The sequence below is a fragment of the Bombus huntii genome, chromosome 9, assembly GCF_024542735.1.
Source record: "Bombus huntii isolate Logan2020A chromosome 9, iyBomHunt1.1, whole genome shotgun sequence".
NCBI classification, from domain to species: domain Eukaryota; kingdom Metazoa; phylum Arthropoda; class Insecta; order Hymenoptera; family Apidae; genus Bombus; species Bombus huntii.
Window position 1 is genome coordinate 9,437,736 of NC_066246.1, and position 23,181 is coordinate 9,460,916.

Here is a 23,181-nt window from a genome sequence, read left to right on the forward strand (position 1 = left end):
AACCTTGCAGTTATATCAGGATTCAGATATATTATAATGAATTACGAATGAAAACATTATGAAACATTGCGTCTCAACGAGCAAATTAAAGCAGCAATTATAAAAATATGCGTGTAAAAGGTTGCAAGAACATTGTTTCTATGGAGTGTACTGCGTAAGAATCTTATAAGTGGTCGTTAAAAAAGAAAAAAAGTAAAGCGCGCAGTTGTTTGAAAGCTTGCATCGAAATAAGAATCTTTGACGTTCCTGCACAAAGTACATCTTACTTTATTGTAATAATGATAATAATGCAACAGAAATCTCCCTGGTTTCTAAATACAATACGATATTTATTATATTAAATTATATTTATTTCTATATTAACAATTTTATGAGATTCAAGAAAATAACTTTTTAAAGTAATTATAATATGAGCACAAATTATGATCCTATATTAAAAACAATTTTTCTACTACACTAGAATAGATTCTTTTACCAATACCAATTAAATAAATTTTGAAGAAAACATCAAGATCGTATGACACATTTTGTTGAACAATTCTTCGGTTATACTGTTACGTTACATGATGCAATAGTGTAGTAAATAATGACCTCAGAGCGTATAAATTTCCATTAGCCTGTCATTCTACTTTTCACGGAACACGTTCGTAAGAAAAAAAAAAAGGAAATAGATCTCTGCGTAAATAATAGCGTTAAAATACAGCGAATCCTCGTCGACAAGTAGATCTACTAAAAAAAGCAAGATATTTTAACGAAGGTGAAATATTTTGTCGGTGAAATGGTACTAGGATCGCTATACAACCCCTTAAGACGAGTCGAGGATCGTCAGTGGTGACCTTGGCCTCTGTGGTGGCTGGTTAGCACATAACGCAAGACACACATAAGAGAGGGTAATGCTAAGCACGCGATCCAATGTGTATAACCCAACTGCAAGGAAATCGCTGCGACAAAAGGCTCGCCAGACGTTCCGCGTTCTCCTTACGAAACCTGTATTACACTGTACGCTGTACACGTAGAGAGTTGGATTGAATTTATACCCTTTCGAGCTCAGGCACACGTTGCAATTTGCACTTACAGATTGCTGACTACCTTTTAAATTTCTCAATGCCGGTCTGCTTCTCGCCCCGAGACTTTCGTCACGGCTAGCCAACTACGATACCAAGCACGAATTTCTTGCGACGAGATTCACATCGGCGACGTTGAAATTGTACGCGAAATTGCCGTGTGATACGATACGCTCATCGCGCATTAGACCTTATCGCTTCTCTGTACTCTTCGACCCTTTTTTTTCTCCTTCATTCGATCGTACTGTAATCGTAGACAAGCGTATAATTTCGTTTTCTTATGGAGCGGCTTAATTTCAAAGTTAAATTTTAAAATACGCGTAGTGTTTAGGAGGGAAGATTATGTATAGTATAAAGCAGAGATACGAGACAATATAATTAATTAAGAAATTGATATTGAAATATATCAGCGTGATAGAATGGAATATCTATTGTTCTATTGTGCTTATTAAACTAAGTCTGCCAGTTTCGATGCTAATTTTTATGGAAACAATTCGATGCAGCTTAGATATAACGTGTAATTTATATAACACTTTTTAAATTACTTTGACTGTTTTTGTAGAGAGCTGTAAGTAAAAAAATATTTTAACAAATTTCATAATTTTTGTTTTAGTTTTAAAAATTTCCGGAAAAGTTAAATAGTCTTTTATGGTAATTTATAATTACAATTCGTTACATACTGTAACTTATGATAATACATTTACATTTCCTCGTTCCATTTATCTACTTATTTGTCCTATTCCTCTACTAAATTGCTGTCGTTTACTTCCTAAATTTGTTATTGGAAAGCACAAGATATACGCGCCAATAGAATCACTTCTGTTTGGACAATATCTTAATGAGACAGATTATAATAAGTGCGGTCACGTGAAAAAGAGCAAGGTTCGAGGCTCTCCTGGCCATTTTACGAGATTAAAGTCACACGTTGAGGAAGAAGCTTCAAATATCGTGCCGATGCGGTCTCAACCGCAGCGTCACTTCCTGATCGCACGAATGGCTTCTAACCCATTTTACGAGGAAAGAAGCCAGGTCGAGCCTCTATCAGCTGTCCATCTGGTTGGCGTGTGACCTTTCGCATCCTTCTGTACTCCACTGTTAGCGAATAACAAATGGAACGAACGTTACGGCTGATAGAATGCCGTCCCTTCTTTTCGACATTTGATAATATGACAGAGGAAATTAGCAAATGGATAAATAGCTTTGCTCTATTAATTTTCAATCTTCATTCAATTAAATGTAATTTTTCACTCATTCTTAATGCTGAATGTTAACGTAACATCGATTTCCCACTTTTGGCAACATTAAATTAAAATATTATACGCTGGCATACTTCTTCTTATTTTCAAATGAAGTATTTTTTTTTATCAGGTTGTACATTTTCATAGAATTTCATAAAATCAGCGTAATAATATAAAAGCATTATTTAAATCATGATACTAAATTCACTGTGTCTATTTGGACCTAATTAATTAGTATGTAAATGCTGTTAATAAATTCTTGTAGTCATATAAAAACACTACTAAGCGATATGAAATTTAATGTACTTAGATCCGATTAGTTAATACGTAAATGCCATAACAACGATAGGTGGTATTGATACTTTCTGCAATTACTGTCACAGAAAAAAATATTATAATCTGTTTATAATTTGATAGCGATACAGGAGACCATTACGAAATTCGCAAGAAATCGCATGTTCTGGATTTTCGTTGCACATGAAGGTGCATTTGTAAAAGTTTGATAAATTTACTGATTTACGATAAGAAAATACGGTCGAAGCACGGTCTATCCGCGAAGAAAATATGAAGAAATTACATAGCAAGGAAAGAGTCGAATGGCTGACATTTACGAAACTACTAGGACGTATCTGTCAAATATTATGGCCTGGTTTGTAACGGAGGAAAGTTAAATTTACTAAACGCGATTTATATTTGAAACAGTGAACCACTGATACGTTGAGAGCTGGTTACTATTAGTTGTATGTTGGATAGGACAAGGCTAAATTTATCATTTGATCCGAGTACGAAATATAAAGAACGAAAGATTAAGTGCATATAATGATAGTACTGCTTACTGCTATATTGTAATCGGTCAATGATCTATAGCTCGATGAAATGTTGAGATTAAAGTTCAGCTAATTATTCTTCGCCTCCTCGTCGAAGATAACATCTAACGAAACGTAATAGTGTATGGTAATGCGCGATGAATACAGATACGTATTGTTGCATCGCACTTTATTCTTCAAGTATCGCAAAGTAACACGATGATCATTTACCTGAATGTACGATAATTTCATTTAACTCATTTGCGTTATTTACACAACAGAATGATCTTACTATGTATACGTCCTACTCTTGATGAATCGTTAAAATTGAATTCAGTGCTAAAAGTGGTTCGTCAAATTTGGTCCTGTGGTAACTCAGAAATATCCATATCTATTCAAGATTCTTCCGTCTATTCCTAGTTGTCAGAATTTTAATTTCAGTAATAAAAATAGCTAGCCTCTTTAAAATTGCTACGAAATATTCTATTTAACAGAATATTAACTCTATTACGAATAATTTCTGTTCACATAATTCTGTGACGTCTTAACGTTGATTACCTAGTATTTTTGTAAAACTATAATTGGTTACTATCAATATAACACCTACATATCATAATACTTACTTAAACAACGCGTTACAGCTATTAAACAATCATTGTGTGATAAAGTTTATTACACGTTTTAATATATATTCTTTTACAAGTGTATCATTGAGTTTAGGTTTACAAGCAGGTAGAAGGCGATATGGGAGGTCAGTCGCAGAACGGATCTATATTTAAGAAATATGCCTTGACCTCTCTTTTTCGTGACGTCATCGTTATCACGCATCCGAGTTAGGCAAAACGTCATCCGAGGTTTCCCCTAAGAGCATTGCTCTACCAATGAAAATAGCCACCAGATTTGTGGTATAGTTCCATAATCGCGTGCGCACCATTCTATCTATCCTAGAATCAGCTATTGAGCTCTTGAACGCCAAATTTTCCCAAACTGATCTCGATGGTCGGATATAGCTCTATTCAAATCAGTTTCATGTACGTCAATTGTTGGATAAAAGGATGGTTAAGAAATGTGGCAACCAACGTAGTCGTTTCACTTATTTTTCCGTTTATTGTTTTATCACGGCATATTCTCCGTACAATACTCTTATAATAAATTGTACGAATATCTTCAAAATACGATGAGAGTTTAAAATTCCGTAGGATTTTCACGATTGAGAAATTTGTATGTTCTTGAATTTTTAAAAAGTAGATTTTTGCATCTACTTCAGAACTTGTATTTTCTTTAATCTTATCTTTATAAGTTATTAAATAAACAGATGAGAGAACATTAATACTATACAGTGGGAAATATCATCGATACAATAATATTAATACGGTTCGAATCATTAAAAAATTCTATTTTGATATAATAAATGCTTTTTGTGATTCGCAATTATCTACTTCAATATGCGATCATTTATTTGTATAGAGCTTTCCATAGGAAATGACGGAAGTTTATAAGAATGCTATCACACTCGATAAAGATTATTATTGTTCATTAAAGCAGAGGTTATCGTATATGATAAAAAGTTCTACGTATCAGGATATGGTAATCGTCACGTACCGTCAGCACACAATCTGCTGTGTTCCAAAGATCAATACATCTATTCCACTAGTTGCATTGATGATGTATGATCGTCAATAACTAAGGTCGCTAAATATTACGCGTTAAAGATAATTATGCGGCAACTCGGTATATAACTCTCGTAATTAATAATATATGTAAATATAAGTATATATATAAATATGTAAATGTATTTATAGATCGTGAGGGCGGAATTACACTTATTACTTTATCGACTTATCAATCTTTAGTAGAAATATGAAAAAAGTTTACGTTAGAAGATTGTTGAAATATCTTGTCTAATATCTCCGATAACTTTTATCAACATTGTTACCAGAGATTCTGATATACATATCCGAACATTGATTGAAAATTAAAATTGAACATTTATGTAAATTAATTTTCTTTTCCAAGTGTATGCCATATTATCCGATCTTGATTATTCGGTACCACCATGTGACCATATTACAGAACTCCCTGTAGAATGCAGATGTTTTTCTCTGAGTCATTAGTCAGTTCAAGAGATGAACTTGACTGACTAATAAAACTGATATTGCGTTCTGGAACAGTAGATTAATTATTGAAAACGATGTTTGCGTTATATAAAATCTTTCTCGTTATATCTCAATGTTGATAACACATTTATCAGGAACTAATATTAAGGTGTTAACGATAAGAGTGATTGTTATATTTCGTGGTGATATTACCAACTGGGCCAACGAATTACTTGTTATATCGTTGTCACGAGAAGAAAAAAATTATGTCGTGGATAATACAAAACATATTACTATATTTATCGTTAGCTTTACAGTAATGATAGGCTTTGGTTTCTATATTGAAAATGTTGAAGTTAGAAGAAATTGCATAATATTTTATGACTTGAGTTATTTTAATAATGTGTATTCATTAGGGGCAAGTTAAGGTTTCTTTAACTAGTAGTTATAAATTTAGAGATAGGCAAACTCTACTAACAAACTTTGAGAAAGATTTATTATACAATACAAATATAATATATAATATATATACAGGGTGGTTGGTAACTGGTGGTACAAGCGGAAAGGGGTGATTCTACGCGAAGAAAAGAAGTCGAAAATATAGAATAAAATTTTTTTTTTTATTTTTTTAAAAATCTACAGTGAGATCCGTTATAACGAGACGTGATAAAGTGCACGCGTACCGAGCGAAAATTCAAAGTCGATTTTCTCGAAAACAAAGCCTCAAACGAAAAATTTTTATTCTATATTTTCGACTTCCTTTTTCGCGTAGAATCACCCCCTTTCCGCTTGTACCACCAGTTACCAACCACCCTGTATATTACATATATATGTTATATTGTATATTTATATTGTATAATTATATATTAGGTTGTCCGAAAAGTTTCTTTCGTTTTATAAGGAAATAATAGACGTTCAATGTTTTTTGTTTTATATTAGTTTATTGAATTATGCACGAACATAATAATAGAAATAGAACGAAATGAATCATACCTAATTCAATAAAATAACGTAAAACAGAAATTATTGTTCATCTATTGTCACCTTATGAAACGAAAGAGACTTTTCGCACAACCTAATATATAAGTTATATACTAGAAACGTATGTTTTTTAAAATAATATTATTATCAAATATAAATACACAGCTTCGTAGTATTTTATTATATTATTTATGAAATACTTAATCCAAAAGAAGATAATTTACTGTTTATACTTTTGGCACAATATTTGTAACTAATCGTGTTTATTAACTTTGAATTAAATTAACATGTTTGTCAGTAGGAGTGATAGTGAGATCAGTCCTATAATACTGGTTGTAATATTGCTACCTGAAAAAATCACATACATTAATATAATATATTATAAGTAATACTTTGCAAAGAGTAACTTTACTATGCGAAGCTAATAAGTAGACGAAAAATAGTTTTTTGCTCATTATAGCTGCTACGATAAAACGATTAAAACAGACATATTAATTTAAAAAGATGTAACTAATACAAAAAGTTTCAGTTTCATCAATATCAACTTTTTTAAAATTAATAATCAACATTTCTTGATACCATATTTCAAAATACGAAATAATATGATTAAAAGTAGTGTAGCAATGTGCTTTAAAAAAATTAATATATATCGCAGATAAATTCTTGGTCTTCATACAACTGACTAGTTCACAAAGTTTTTATTACACATTTTTAAGCCTATTAATATTAGAATAAATAAATGAATAGCATGGAAGGTAGATAATAATATTGTTATATGTGTTCTACATTGTTACGTGCTCAACTGCTGCCAAGAACTAAAAGATAAGGGACAAAAATACAGAAGTAAAAAAGAAATATAAAAATGAAAATGTGGCAAGCACGAAAACATATGCAGTTCCAAGGAATATTATTATTTCTTGTTTTTGTGCGAAAAGATTCGTTTCAGATGGGTTACGTAGTCTTGCCAATACGTCTTATCGCCCTCTACAATCGCAAAAATTGCAACGCAACTTATTTGCAAGAAAGCATGCGAGCAGTCGAAAGGTAATTGCTACCTAGTTATATTATTTTACCGCATAGTAGTGTTCCACGTGCAATCCAAAAAACTACCGGTTAAAGCTTCAACGCCCTGTTTCTTTTGTATCGTCGGGAATCAAATGCAAGGAAACCTTCCAATCGGTCACAAGTCAAGGTTACTTACTGTTGAAGTCGCACACAGTGTCATTTCGTTGAATGTAATTCCAGTCGCATGCGCTCTGATTGTTCCTGCGGAACGCTCCAACCCCGGAATTCAGATAACATTCTCCGAGATTCTCGCAGTTCATACCAAGAACTGGAAGAATTCAGCGAACAAAAGTATTTTTATTAATTTACATGCAACTAGCTGAAGAAAGAAAATCTGTTTAAATATCGTGCATTTAAGCTTCCTTTAAACGCAAACACTACACAATTTTCAGCGAATTGTTAGATGTCCAATGTCATTTTCAACTTGTTTGTTCGATGTACGTCTTATTCAACTGGTTCTAAATAATTGTACGACTACGATCGCAAATTCGTCATTTTTCTATTTACTCTTGCGCATTTTTCATTACGTAGATGTAAGATATCATGAGCTAGCAATTCCTAGATATGTAATGGCAAAATATGACGATATTACATCTCGAATGAGAGATAAAAAAAGAAGCGAATAATATTCGAATTTCGCAATAAATCCATGAAATGAACGTGATAATTTCTGGCATTTAATAAATCATCCGGCAATGGAAATATGAATTGTCATGAAATTATTACCAGTCGATTATTAACGTTTGTCTGATAAAAATTAGTCCAAAAACAACGTTATATCTTCGATTGTCAACGAAAAAAGATAATTGAACTTAATAAGAAATAATTTGAATGAGATTAAATTTTGGCTTCTTCTTATATGCAAAATTTCTTTGCGATCTATTATTTATCACATTACGAAGAGAAAATATATAAATCGCGGGTTTCGAATTGTTACTCGTGAATATAATAAAGAAAAAAAAATGTTTGGATTGACTCGACAAAATCTTAATTAAGGGAGTGTATTTGTGAACATTAATTCGCCTTTCCCTGTTAACAGGTTAATTAACGAGCCATGAAATTTTACGCAGCACATATGTATTTATTTTCGTACCTTTGCGTTTGAAACATTTCTTGAACTTGTAATGGTAACCTTTAGGACAAACGCATACGGAACTCGAGTTTGAGGTTGGATGAGGTAAACAAACTGCGTTTGATGTCACAGCAGAACACTGAATATTTTTATCGCAAGGTTTTCCATACGAAAGGGCTAAAAAGATATAATTGCATTTCTTGTTATTACGTTACGTTCTTTATAGACTTGCGGATGTTTGTGCGTTTATGAGAAATTGAAAAGTGCAAAAATGTACAGAATGCACAGAATAACGAAAGCAAAGTAGTCATAATATTTAGTAGGTGAAACAAATCTCCATTTAGATTCTGCTCTTTTAATTATATGGACACATAAAAATATGAATTCGCGTAAATATTCGCAGTTACGTACATATGTATTATTCTATGTATCTGAAGCGATGTAAAAGAAAATCTAGCTTTTGTATTCAAAACGATGAATTTCCATCAAATATGATAATTTTTTCAATAAACGACTTATGTTACATTTTGATGCATGTTTTAAAGAAGGTTTTTACCTTGAATACACGTGTCGACTGATTCAGCAATGTACTGTCCCTTATAAATGAAATCATTCGATTTGCATATTGAATCTTTTGGTATACAACTAGCATTGGAAATGCAACTGGAATTGAGACCTGGAAGAAATATAATTTTAATAAAATTTCTGACATCTTTGTATCTTTGGATAAGAAATGATATCGTTTGAAAGTACAACAATGAAAGTCAAAATTACCAGGCACGCATTGCTTGTTTAACTCGCAATAATTATCTATACAAACACAAGTCATGCCTGTACATTTTGCATTCTTGATCTGTTTTCTACAATCGTTATCTGCTTCACAAATATCTCTAAGATCTGGAATTAAATTGTATATAATATCAATGTTTACAAAAACTGTACAATCTATTACTGCGCGATGATTTTTAGTTTCAACGTATAAAAAGCTGCATATTACAAATAGCTCATTATAATAGTCTGTTTTATGTACAGTGGATCATGAATGTATTTGGACACTTATCATATTGTCTGCGTGTCTTGTATAAAACATTTTGGAATTTCATTGCAGCTGTAGTGAAACACGATATCATGGTTATATTGACAAAATTTTAAACCAATCTGAAAATGCATATATAAAAGTTACGTATTTACTCTAAATATATATTAAATAAAAAATTAGTATATAATATGGACAGCCTTAATATAAGCATTAATATAAGCATTCATAATGATTCCACTGAATATCGAGGCTAATTGATACAATGAGTAATAATTTAAATACCTCTTTTTTGTGCAATGTATATTTGCACTAAATATCTTGTAGCCTTCGTATACATTTACAAATTTCTTTCAAATTTTATTAATATAATCATCACAGTCTTATCTTCTTAAAGTACTAATGAAAGTTCAAAATGTTTTGTATAACATACATAACATATCCTCAAGAGGTTTCTGACTGTTCAAATATATTCGTGAGCCATTATACACATAACTTAAAACGTATCGTACCAATTATATCTTCCACCCAAGTTGTCTTGTTATTAGTTGCATGAGTTATGAGGAGCATAACTTCCTTGCATCGCAAAATAACTTGATATCGATACTAACAATATAACAATCTACGTTTTGGTGACACGATTCACCTATCCCTCTTTTTGTCCAACAAAACAACTCAGTCTCGTTAAATCGAGATTTCTCGTTTCATTGTACAGTTACTACAATGAATGGAAAAGAATGTTAATTGTTTATAATAATAATACTCGTTTTGAATAGAATTTTGTGTGAAAATTTTTGGATCTATCACTTACCCGTTTCACATTTTCTATTATGTTTAGAAGCAACTTTCTCCAGTTTACAATACCATGTGCCGTTTCGACATTCCGAACCTTCGATTCGAATTTCATTTGCTCCAGTTTCACATGCTTCTCCAAGTTCTACCAGAATAGTTTGCGTTAAGAAATGTCTGTTTTCATCATTGTTTAAGCAAAGAAGACATTTCAGAAAAATTTGTAATGATAAAATACATAGTTATAAGTCTCTTGGAACATTTCCAATCTTCTTTGATATTAACTCTATCAGCGGCTCATCTGTACTAAAAAATAGTACAAAAATAAAAAAATAAAAATAGAAAAGTGAATTTGGCGGATAGAACATTTTAACAAATATATATAAATCTTTTTTTATGATATTTAACTTTCAAGCAGTGTTTATTGTTTGTTCGGACGTGTTCCACATTTAATTCAACTGTAGTAGCCATTAATTTTTCATTAAAGTTTTAATGGATAAAGACATGTGAATAATTTTACCTGGAATATATTTCTCTCTTTAGTTGTGTTAAAAAGATTTGCACGATTACATCTACAAATTTTCAAAGATCCGCAAGTTGCATTTCCAAATTCTTTACAGTCCGCATCCTTTGTACGTTTCTTTTCAATGTTGTATTCTGTTTAAGATAAAAAATGTACACTTTAAACTTTAAATTCTTGTCGTTGTCATTTTAATTCCCATATTAATGAATGAAAGTACTCTCATATTAATAAAAAATGTACTTACAAACCTTTCTTGATTGTATTTTTTTTCAATATTATCATTATATAAGAGTTTTGCGATATGTCCTATATGTGTCTGCGAAGTATCACATATATAGTTGTCACACGTATTGTTGATCCATCCTTTGCAATCGTTATTTATGATACATTTTTTGCCATGCACTATGCAATATAAATATAAAAATAAAAATTATTGTTATTAACAGTGCTTATGACGAGAAACATGAACATTTGAATCAAAGTTATATTAAAGAGTATTAAATGAAGTATAAAGAAAATTTTTAATTCTATAACAACGTTACGAATTGAATGTTTCTCTGATTGGAAAAATATAATATAATATAATAATCTTATTTGTACTTTTACAAGGAAATTGATAGGTTCTTATTCCAAATTTCTCACGCTATATTATATTCTTACGTTCATCTGTAAGTTACTATATTATACTCTATTACTATTTTATTCTGTTGCTCTGATTGGAAAAATGATCTACTGAATAATTGCAAAATATATTCTTTCTCATATTGATAAATTTTCTGTTTAATACTTACATATATTGTATAATATTGTAAAAAACGGGCAATAATGTCTCGTATACATTAGATGTATATAGAATAGGATAAATCATCAGTTTACAATAACCTACTTTATGAGACTAGAACGTATAAACGTGTTTTGATGTGATATGATTATATTTTATCAGTTGTTATTATTTTAGAATCAGAAAAACCTACCTTTCGCATCTGGACGACAAGTTTTATATTTTCGCTGATAATATCCAAGACTACAGTTGCAAATGTTATTTATGCAACGTGACGCTTGAAAATCGCCGTTTACATAGCAATCGCCGTCTTCTTGGCATTTTTCGAGTAATCCTGTAAAAGTTTATTTCGTGAGAAGTTTGCGATATTATTATCTAGATAATATTGTGAAATGCACGATATACCTGAATATGCACGACATTTTCCATGTATATAATAATATCCCTCAGCACATACGCAAATTCCATTTCTGCATATTCCACCTCTCGATAAGTACGCAGAGCACTGCATCGATTCTTGGCAATCGTCACCATACGCGCTGATAACTATAAATATCGCAGAAATAAACGTAACAACTTAATAACGACGCTCGGTGACGTATAATGACTTTATGATTAAACGGAATATTTTATCTAAGCTCGTTCTAACGTACAGTACAGTAGAAGCTCGATTATTACAACATCGATTAATGGAAAATCGATTTATCGAAGTTTTGCAAACGGCCCTTTGAAAGAAAGGTTAAAAGACGAGAACAAAAATCTAAAGTTTTATTCCTGATTGAATTCCAATTTCTCCGTCATTTGTTTACACCGTCAAAGATAAAATAAGCTAATTAGATCATTGTATTTTCCCGATCCCTAGTCTGTGATTTGCTTATACGTTTTATGCTTGTTCTAGTCATTGTAACACTTAAATTAAACACTTTTCTCAAGCGGAAAACACAAAGAACGAGTTGGATTATTTTATTTATTTTTCTATTGTCCTACAAGACATAAATTGACAATTTCAAAAATTTGAAAGAAATGACAAACTAATTTATTATAATTAATTGAGTTACCATACACGTAATGATAGACGTTTCATCATAAATAGGTATTTTTTCGTAATTTATCTGTAATACATACTGTAAAACTTCCATCGAAAATATAGTCTGAATCACATTGACATGTACCATTGATACAACTATTACGATTTACAGAGCAAGCAGACGTAGCAGTACATTTCCAATCAATAAGATCTCTTAATAATGTTTCATTATCAGCAGAATACGTTTCTTTTGCTTCAATCCTGTGCGTTGAATTTAAAATCGTGAATTATAAGTTCCTAATTACATGCGAGTTGAACCGTGATCGTGAAACATTAATGTTGCAACCAAATCATGTATTATCGACGGTAACGGAGGATCATACTTACTTTTAGATGTTTATGATAGTTATAAAAATATGTTGAAGTAATATTGCGTGATACACTTTGAAAAAATCCGTTAATACTGTCTATGATTTCTTAAACCAATATGACAAAAATGTGAGGGATTAAGATGTATGTATAGCTTTATTTGATGCGCACATTTCACGAATTACATAATCACATGTAATAATTGCATGGATATAATTTCTGAGCTAGACGCATGCAAAGGAAAATTTATCTTCTTTGACAAAAAAATAGACAAGATATATATGACAAACAACACGCTGCGCTGTTAAATACTATTAATGAAGAAAAGTTATTTCACAAATCACTATTCGATTAACTCATTGAATGAATAAAGACTCATACTGGAAATGAGCTTGACGTTTACTCGAAATTGAACGTTCTTTTGACAGAAATTGACTAAAATCTTTTACGGTTTTAGAATAAAAATATATTTAATAAGATAAAGTAAGCAAATATATGTTATACACGTTTCAAAGTAACATATAAAATTAGAAAAATTCTCACCATTGTGTAAAAAACATGTTAAGTAAAGTAATAGACAAACCACTACATTTGAAATACGCAACATGTTTAGTACATCTGCTTCTAACTGAAACGTACAAATTTCCGATACGACGATCGTTGACGAATTTTATCAAGTTAATCGTATCTGATAGAAAATGTACACCTATATTGTTATCAAAAAAATATTAAATTATCTGAGAAAACAATTTTTCCGTAGTCATTTCGATCACTGTTTTCTTTTTTTCGAACTAAAAAAAGGTGTTTCATACAATTTCACGTAAAATATAATAATTTTATCAATTAGGACAAGAGTATTTGTAGTAAATCTATATTCCACGAATTATTAAATTCCTGATTTGAGATTTAAATACACAAAATCATGTGTTTTAAAGATTCTATAAGTTTGAAAATTGCTATTGTTAATAATTGGTTAATAATGAAATAATATGAGAAAGATTGATATGAATGTATATAGGTAGTATAATGTTTTATATGTCTATAATCGTAGCTTATCTGATAATATTCCCGATTATACCAATTGTAAAGAAAGCATGAGTCTTCAGTAATCTTTATCTCTATAATCTATAATTATTAAATCAAATGGTGCTTATTTACCAAACGAAAATCGTCTTGTATGAATTACGATTGTTTGACATTCTTTGAAACTGTTTACAAAATATCATTTTCGAAAATATTAAGGAAATCCCCTAACTATTTTTTTAATTAGAAGGTCATTAGACAAAGATTAATTCAATACTACACACTTTTATTCGATATCTTTCTCGATAAAAATGAAAACAGACGTAAAAATGAAAATGTAAAGTGAAAACAAATCACTGAATATGACATACAAGTAATGTTTCCAATGTTGAAAACATTATCAATATTATGAAGTTATCAAAATACGTAGTATTAAAATTACAAATATTATTCTACGTACACAATATTTTCCTGGAACATACTTTACGTAATAAGTGAAGATGAATTTATTCCTACAGCGCAACGTCACGAAAATGTAATATCACATTCTGCGTCAAAATGATATGTTATATAACTTTAATTTGTTTCCTTTGTGCGTACATTAATAAAGAATCATTTTAGTTTCAAATCTAATAAAAAATGTCGTTGTTTTAGAATCGTGATTGAGAATATATAATTTAAGGAAATGCTTATTCGACAAAACAGTTAGCAAAACAATTAGCAAAACAAAAGCAGGTTTCTTTATTCACAACAAGCATAAAATTGTAGATGACCTATAGGAGATATGTCTTGACCTATGGACATCTTCCTCGTAGTATGAAACTTGTGGTAGGAGACTAAGTTTTATCGTTGATGCGACCTTTTATTTCTCTTTATGCTAAACTTTGCCAGGTCGAGGTTAATTTGTACTTTTGCGTTTACCATTTAATGTTCTTTCTTCCTCAATAGTTAGTTTATGGCAGATCGTTCATCATGAAGGAACAGTGGAGCATCAGTAATGGTAAGTTTATTCTCTTCATATTTATTGTTTTTATTACGCGTGCACATGTAAATTTTACAATGCGTAATTAATTAATCTTCGCGTAGTTTTTTTAATTCTTCGTTTTATAATTTGTAAAAAAGTATTTTTTTGAGAAATAGAAATATTTATGGAAAAATCACTTTGAACCATCCAGCAGTCTTTTTATATGATCATGGTTAACTGAAATTATAATTTATTATGTGACACTCTAATAAACCAGAGAAATATTCCATTTCAACTTCTTATAAATGTTAATTGGAACTTGTACTTGCACTTAATGTTATACATAAACATGTTGCATATTCCACATATAGTTATTATCCCAGGAAATAACTTCTCCTGTTTATAAGGAAAAACGCCAAAGTTCGAACATGTATTAGTGCGTTCTTTCTAATTCCAGCATATCAATATGCATTTTTAATGAATTGAATGTTAATAACGTGCATAGATATCGTTCAAAAATTGCGAATTTAAGCGTTAGTATATCAAAACTTTGTTAAGAGAGTGTGCAGAAGACAAGTGATTCTGAAAGTGATTTTACTCCACCAGTTATTATTTAATTATATTTGACTATTTAGAGATACTTTTATTCGTTGTCATCAATCTTTTTCAATGCAACACATAAACTACAACTTAATCTCTTTATTTCTTTTATCACAGACAAGCTTATAAGTGTGGAGGAGGGACATGGAAATTCAATTCCCGACAAGAAAGGTTTCACATATTTGAAATCCGTGAGCACACACCACATATGTGAACAAATAATACAATGCGTGAAACTAATCCTGTACTTGGAACTGCTACTGTTTGTCGGATGGGCTTCTTACACAATATGGCAAAATTATCATATCGATTCGATGGAAGCCAAGGCTATAGACAACATTCGAGAAGCAGAATCAAAAAATTTATTCGACCAACAATCGACGTTTGACAAAAGTACTGTTGCACCCGAAGAATTACACACATCGGAAGATAAAGTAGCATTGATAAACACAATGGGACATGTAGAAGATTCGCATCACGATAAGAATCAGCCCTTCAATGAAGAACACGACATTATACCGATAGCAAAACCCGATCGATACTCTTCAACAGAAGACAGTGAATCGTCGTCTGTATTGAAAGTTGATAGTGCAAAAAATATTGAAATTAATGAATCAGATAAAGATACTACTGTACATAATTGTTCCGAAATACAAGATCACTTTATAACCGAAGAACCGAAACAAGTAGAAAATGGGAAAGAAGAAAATTCGGAATATTATGCGCTTCTTTCGTTACTACTACAAAATGCCATGAAGACAGAACCTATGAAAGATTATACCACTGATAGCAGCATCAACTTGCAAGATGCTTCAGTATTAAGTGGATCGATCTATACACCTATAGATGGGCTTGAAAATCTGGAAATTCAGGAAGATCACGAGGACGAAAATCAGGAAATTTGGGAGTACCTGGGAAATCAGGAAAATTGGTATCCGGAAAATATGGAAAGTCAAGTAAATCAATATCAGGAAAGCGGGGGAAATCTGGAAAATCTAGATACCCAGGGAAACTTGGAAAATCAGGAAAATTGGAAGAATGAAGAAAATGACGAGGTTCAGGTAAGTGAGGTAAATCAGGATAACCAGGAATATCAGGAGGAGAATCAAGGAAATTTGGGTGTTCTGGAAAATCAAGAAAATCAGGAAAGTCAGGAAAATTTGGATGTTCTGGGAAATCAAGAAAATCAGCAAAGTGCTCCAGGAATTCAAGAAAGTCCGGAAATTCTGGAACACGTCGAAACACCGATATTAATTATGGATGATGATTATTTCGAAAAAAATTGGAGAAAAGACATACTTTCTATGTTCCGGACATCAAAAGACCCATACTTCGCTGATAAATCTGATGACCATTTAAAAAGAATTAGTGATATGCTTCGAATAGATTATGAGGATGGACTGGACGATTTGGATTACAGATATGTACCTTTAAAACTGGACCCATCTTCAGGTTTAGAAGAAACGGATACTTGGACATTATCTGAGTATCCTTACGATAATTATAAGTCTGATCCGTACTTATTTTTGTAACGAAATATTGTACAGGGTATCCCATTAATTTTGTCCATTTGAAATATCTTCGTTATGAGGAATAGTATGCGAAAAAATGTCACATAACAATTGAAAAATAATCCTAATATGGTGGCAGCAACAATGTCTTTATATGGGGCAGGATAAAGGAGATGTCGAGATCAATTTTCGTTTCTAAGATAGATATTAAAGTAAGTTTTATATTTAGAATTCGTGATCTTCGATCACGATCGAATTTAAACTCAAAAGAATAAACATTTTCTCTATTAAAAATGAGAACTAATTTACTCATCCCCTCATGTTATGTTTTTGTTGGAACGACTACTACTTTTATCAGTAATATTTTCATTCATTATTTGAAATAAAGAAGATATTTTAGGTGGATAATGTTGACGGAGCATTCTGTATAGTACAAGAAAATTTCAACAAATAATCTCATCTAATAATTTCTTGTGATGGTTACAGAAGAAGCAACCCGTAGTTACGATTTCCATCGTAAAAGTATAGTAATAATTTGAAAATATGTGTTTCGTATTTCTTTGTATCACTTTATAATTAATCTCTTAATTTAAATAACTTATAGTAACTTATTGAATAAGTCAAAAGTGAAATTGTAAAAGAAAATGTTTTGTGAATTCTATTTGCTTATTTTACTTTAATCCATATTTGATTAATTCACATTCTGAGTCATCTTGTAGAGAATTAGAGTAATACTATTAGAATTTTAATACTAGTAGAATTTTACAAGTCGCAAGTTACAAGTTAATATGAACGAGCGATTCTAGTTGGATAAGAAAAGAAATGAAAGTTCACAAATTTCATGTTATCTGATTAATCTATTTGGTAAAAAATTATAAAATTGTAAAAGAAAACTTTACAATCTACAGCTTGTAGCTTGTCAATTTATTAATATTGTTAATTGGTAAATTATAATTTTATTTATAAAGGAATTTGGAGAAGCAATTTTAATGGAAGGCATGCTTTAAGAAAATCGTATTATACTTTGTCAGACGCGCAATTGAAATTGCAATTGTGAAAAAGAAAATGTTTTGTGAATCTTAATCTTTATTTTATTTAAAATAAATCTTGTATGTGTTTATAATTACAAACATCATTCGTAAATGTTCAATACAAAATCATGGCATATTTTGAATTCCGCATATTTATTTTATTTAATTCATATTTCACAAACGTACCTGTTTATAATTACAAATATCATTCATAAAGGTTAACGCTATTTGACAAAATCATGTCGTAGAAAAATTAATGCATCATTCGCACAGCTGCGCATGGGCCTTGAACTTATTTATGCTAATATGTAACGATTTACACCAGAGTTAGTCTGATAACGTTTCCATACGTCGGCTAATAGGCAATTACAATTGGTCGGTCAGCGATTACGAACTGCTGAAGTAGGTCAGTCTAAACCATGTTTTTTGAAGGAGATCTCTATCAAAGAACGCACATAACCCTTATAACTTTTTATGATACGCTATAAATTGAATACCTATGCTTAAGAAATAAATATGCCACTCCTGTTTCGCCTTTATATTAATTCTAACTCGGGACAACGAATTTAACTGGATGATTTGTATTTTCTTATTCTTTATTCGATGATACTATGTTTTCTTTCGATGTTAACGTCGTCGTTCGAATACTAGATAATTCAGCAACTGAACTAGAGTGTAATTTGGTTTTGGGAAAAACTACAGAATCGTAGGAGAAGATTCTTACGTGTATAACAAGCTTTATATCAATTCTATGGTATAATTTTTCTCGTAAGTATATCGGTACACTTGCAAAGTGCACTTAATGAGTTCAATCGAAATTTATATAAACTGATTCAACCAGTGATTCTGTGAATTCTATGTACCGTAAATAATTACAAACTCAATTCGATTTTTAAATTTTTCACAATATCAGAAGAAAAATTGACAAACTATATAATTATATAATTTCATGCTATAACATAAAATAAACCTGAAGATGCAACAAACATAAATTTTCTTCTTTTCAAGTCTGCAAGAAATTCAATTTTCTTTTAAACTTGTGTTTTTGAGTATGAAGAAATATAACCTAAATTTCTATTTTGCTACGTTTTCGTTCAATATTTAGTGGATTCATTTTCCATTACTTCTATTAATCTGTTAGATACGCTATCCGCTAACTTCTTTAAAGTTTCATTTGTAATATCCGCTCACGCGGATTTTATTCTTTTTTTGTAAGTTCAACCATATTTTCTATAAGTAGCTCCTCATGAACTCGTCAACTTTTCTTGCTAAAATTCGCTACAGATCCTTGGTCGGGTTCAGATCAGAACACAATGTTGACCAGGATAATAATTTTATTCTGAAATCTAGAAATCACGTTTTTTGTAGTGACAGCTGTATAAATAGGAGCAATGTCTCGCTGAAAATTTGTTCTTTTTATTTTTTAGATTCAATTATAAATGACAATAATATTTATTAATAATTTGCCATTCGCATGATATAACCAGACAGGATTAATGATTTCTTGAAAATATTGAAACAATAATGCAGAAAATATATCTGAGTTTATAATTATTCACAGCACTGTAAAAGATATACTGTCATATCGTTGAAAATTCAACATTTCGCGAGACATTCAATTTCTTTTGAAACTATAGCGAGCACACAAACTAGAAATCTTTTTGGCATATTTCCTTCCCATTACATTTTCCATACTATTACCATTACCAATCTAACAAAGAATAAGAAAGAAAGATTGCAGTGATTGTTTGTCAAGCAACCAAGAATTTAGGGTTACGCGTGCTTTCATGATATCTGGCATATGTATTACAATACACAACACTTGCAAATTCTGATTCGTTAATGGCATTCTGCTATTTTTATAGGTTCTAAAGGTTAACATATTCTGTTTTAAGCGCGATATGCAACAACTGAGTAACACGAGTCTTGAGTTAAGCTTCAACCATTCAATTTCTGAGTTAACTTTGAAATAATGAGTTTACTATGCTTTGCTTTCCGAAAGAGGGACAATCGTGAACAACGGTCGCCTTTCTCACGAGTTTTCGAATAATAGTAAACCATTTACAATTCACAGCGTATATTATTCATCATCTGTCTCCTCTTTGAATATTTACCAACATCTTTTCAATTTTTAAATGTCGTCCGAAAAGTTTCTTTCGTTTTGTAAGGAAATAATGGATGCACAACATTTTGCGTTTTATATTATTTTATAGAATTACGTATGATCCATTTTGTTCTATCAAAGTAAAGATCACAACGTTCGGCAGATTAGGTTTCATGTTTGTATAAAGATGCATCGTTGTAAAAGAAGGGTCTGTAAAAGAAAGACACTTTTCGGACAACCTAACATAATCCTTTTTTTTTCCTCTATTTGAATTCTTTCGCTTTTCTCTTTACAAGGTAGAATAAAAAGAAACAACAGATTAGCTGCTCTCAGTTATCTTCTTCTTTCCAATCCTACAATACTTTTTCCTTCTTCTATTTGAATTCTTTCGCTTTCCAATGTACAAGCTGGAATAGGAAGAAACAGATTAGCTGTTCTCAGTGACCTTCTTCTCAATCCTACAAGACAGGTGAACCTAGACATTAATGTTACTGGTATTCCAATGTACATATGCTCATTAAGAATGTACATAAATTATATAGAAATCAATTATCTTGTTCATGTCGGGGTAATTGTTACCCGTTCAATAAAACACGCAAACGAACCACGTGAATATTCACGATCCACTTCCGATACCTTCTTCTTTCGAAAATACGAGACAGGCCCGACTGTTACGAAATCTTCGTGATATGTCGACAGCATGCAGTAATTGATGCTCGAAGGTAATACAATATACGTAGCGTGCATGAACACACACTTCTGCAAATTTCAACCATAAGATAGTAGGAACAAAGTTATAAATTTCTCAACTTTCGTATACGTATTTTGGGCATGCATATTTGCCATGTTTAAAACAAACTATGTTACATTTAATCGTCAGCTACAGTTACTTTGATACCGTTTACTTCCTTTATTTATAGAGGACAGCAGGAAACTCCTTGTACGCTTGCCAAGAGAAAATTGTTTAATTTGGTCAATACAAAATGTCGTAAGATCAAAAAAAATGTAATAACTCGAAAACACAAAGAAATAACTTAGATTATAGTATTATTAACTTAGACAGAGATTGATAAGGTTAAGCAGGTGGAATTTACTATTATCCAACACCTAGATGAATAGATGAAAAATTAGTGTTTGCAATGATTACAGATAAGAGCGAAATCTAATCCAACAACGCTTAATGATATAACGTTTAATGATATAGTGTTTCAAAGTATGAAATAGACTTTCTAATAGACTTAACTAGTCACCAAGAAGACGTACATTAAAGATAATTTTTTGGAAGTTCTCGTTGATCGTCCCTTTCCCATAAATGTACATAGTCTTCTCAGGAAAATGACCGAAGTCCTGAAGACTGCAAAAAGTCAGTGGCGATATCAACTTTTATGGCGGTTATATCACTAGAAGCAGGGCTGTAACAATGTTCATCAGAGTAGTGTTCGTTCACGCGTCGAAAAATCGGCTTCTATTGCATGAACTGCTTGTCTCGAAAACAAACAAATTAAAACGTTGCACTATCCACCTTGTTCGTCAGACTTAGCACCATGCAATTTCATCTTGTCTCGACGGCATCAAATAACAACGAAGGGGAAACGACAACTTTCAAGACATCCGGAAGGCTGTGACTCAGTATTCTCGAAAAAATTTCACAAAGAGACGCGCCACAATTATGCGACGCATTAATTGGCCGCGTAAATCGTTGTATCGCCACAAGAGGAATGTGTCTCGAATAAAATAAAACATTTTCTTCAAAACAATGCCTCTGCTTTGCTATCCTTAAAAAGATCAGTTACTTTTGGAATATCCAGTTCTCCGTTATCCTAGCATCTGTGGCACGAGCTTGCAAGGATAACAGGATTATCGATAAAGCCACTAGCACAGGACTCAGAACGACAGAACGAAAGTTACGGTTCCTTCACGCCAAATAAAGTACCAGAACCTGACATTTATGTATTAAATACCGATAGCCATCGCAAGCTCGTGAAAGGACGTGTGAGTAATTCGTGGGTATCGCGAGGATGGAAAGAAATTCTGCAGAAAATATACGGGTCCGATCGGTGGTTGTTCTTGACAAACTCCAGTAGGAGTAAGTAAAATTAAGTAAGCGTGTTGACCGAAAGTGGTCACATATACAAACAAAACAATGTAGCAACGCATGACGATGAGCGATTGAGCCTGTACCGTTCATGGAAAATTCTTTCCATCACTATATTATACTTGACAATCTAGCACCACCATCTTGCTAACTTCTAATTGTTAGTTATCAAAGTGGGCGGAGATGTTAAGTATGTTAGGAGGACTACCAAGTCGAAGTTGTCGTGATTCGCTAGTTGTGTTACCGCCTATTCCTTGTAACTTATTATAAATCAATACAATACCCACTCTGCCGACCGTACATTATGAAACGTTTGCCAACTGTAATTATAAAGATTAATAAAATAATGTAATAATACAATTTAGGTTTCCTTATAACACGTTCGGTTAGTAAATGTCAATTTCAGTTTCTAGTTACAAAACCCATTTATGTCTAGCCTAGGTGTACTAATAAGTGTTCAGTGAATTAACGTTAGTGTACAGTAGAACTCCACTTATCGAACAAACAACGATGTCCGATGAAGCAATTATAATTGTTATACCGCGGATTTTTATGCGTTTATAAATTAAGTATGTAGAATGTGTATATGATTTTGTTGAATACAATGGGTGTTTTAAGTCGAGGTCCTCGAATTTTGATGTCTCATTTTCTTTTATTAATAAGAAAAAGATTTTTAATGGTTAAGAAATATTTTAACATATATGTAGTCAAATGAAAAATCACGTATGCCAGTAACGGTTCTTTCGTATTTTCCTCAATCTTAAGAAATTTGTTAACAATACGAAAGCATGATAACAATGTTAATACAGTAAAAATCAACCAATTCGTTAATACTGTTATGTACGACAATGTATGTAACAACAGTGTATTCATAATGTATACACAGATATTAACGCGAGCCACTGCAAGAATATGTAGGCAGCTGATATTTCCCAGAACACCTATTTCCAGGATAATAACCGATTCGCCGCGAAGTGATCCTGGATCAGTTAAATGGGCGTTCCAC

At 31.5% G+C, this 23,181-nt stretch overlaps 1 protein-coding gene and 1 pseudogene across 1 annotated transcript; one reads left to right on the forward strand and one right to left on the reverse strand.

Annotated features, from left to right (window-relative positions):
- Positions 1-4,189: 4,189 nt before the first annotated feature.
- On the reverse strand, positions 4,190-13,407 carry LOC126869535 (uncharacterized; annotated as a pseudogene).
- A 1,299-nt stretch (positions 13,408-14,706) lies between these two features.
- Positions 14,707-18,119, forward strand: LOC126869843 (uncharacterized protein PF3D7_1120600-like). Its single transcript, XM_050626904.1, has 2 exons — positions 14,707-14,870; positions 15,552-18,119. Exons 1-2 carry the CDS (start codon positions 14,843-14,845, stop codon positions 16,964-16,966), a joined length of 1,443 nt encoding a protein of 480 aa, XP_050482861.1. The 5' UTR covers positions 14,707-14,842; the 3' UTR covers positions 16,967-18,119.
- The last annotated feature ends 5,062 nt before the right edge of the window (positions 18,120-23,181 follow it).

Coding starts and splice junctions, on each gene's coding strand:
- LOC126869843 (XM_050626904.1), top strand. CDS start 14,843: ATGAAGGAACAGTGGAGCATCAGTAATG. Junction 14,871..15,551: donor ACAGTGGAGCATCAGTAATG/GTAAGTTTATTC, acceptor CTTTTATCACAG/ACAAGCTTATAAGTGTGGAG.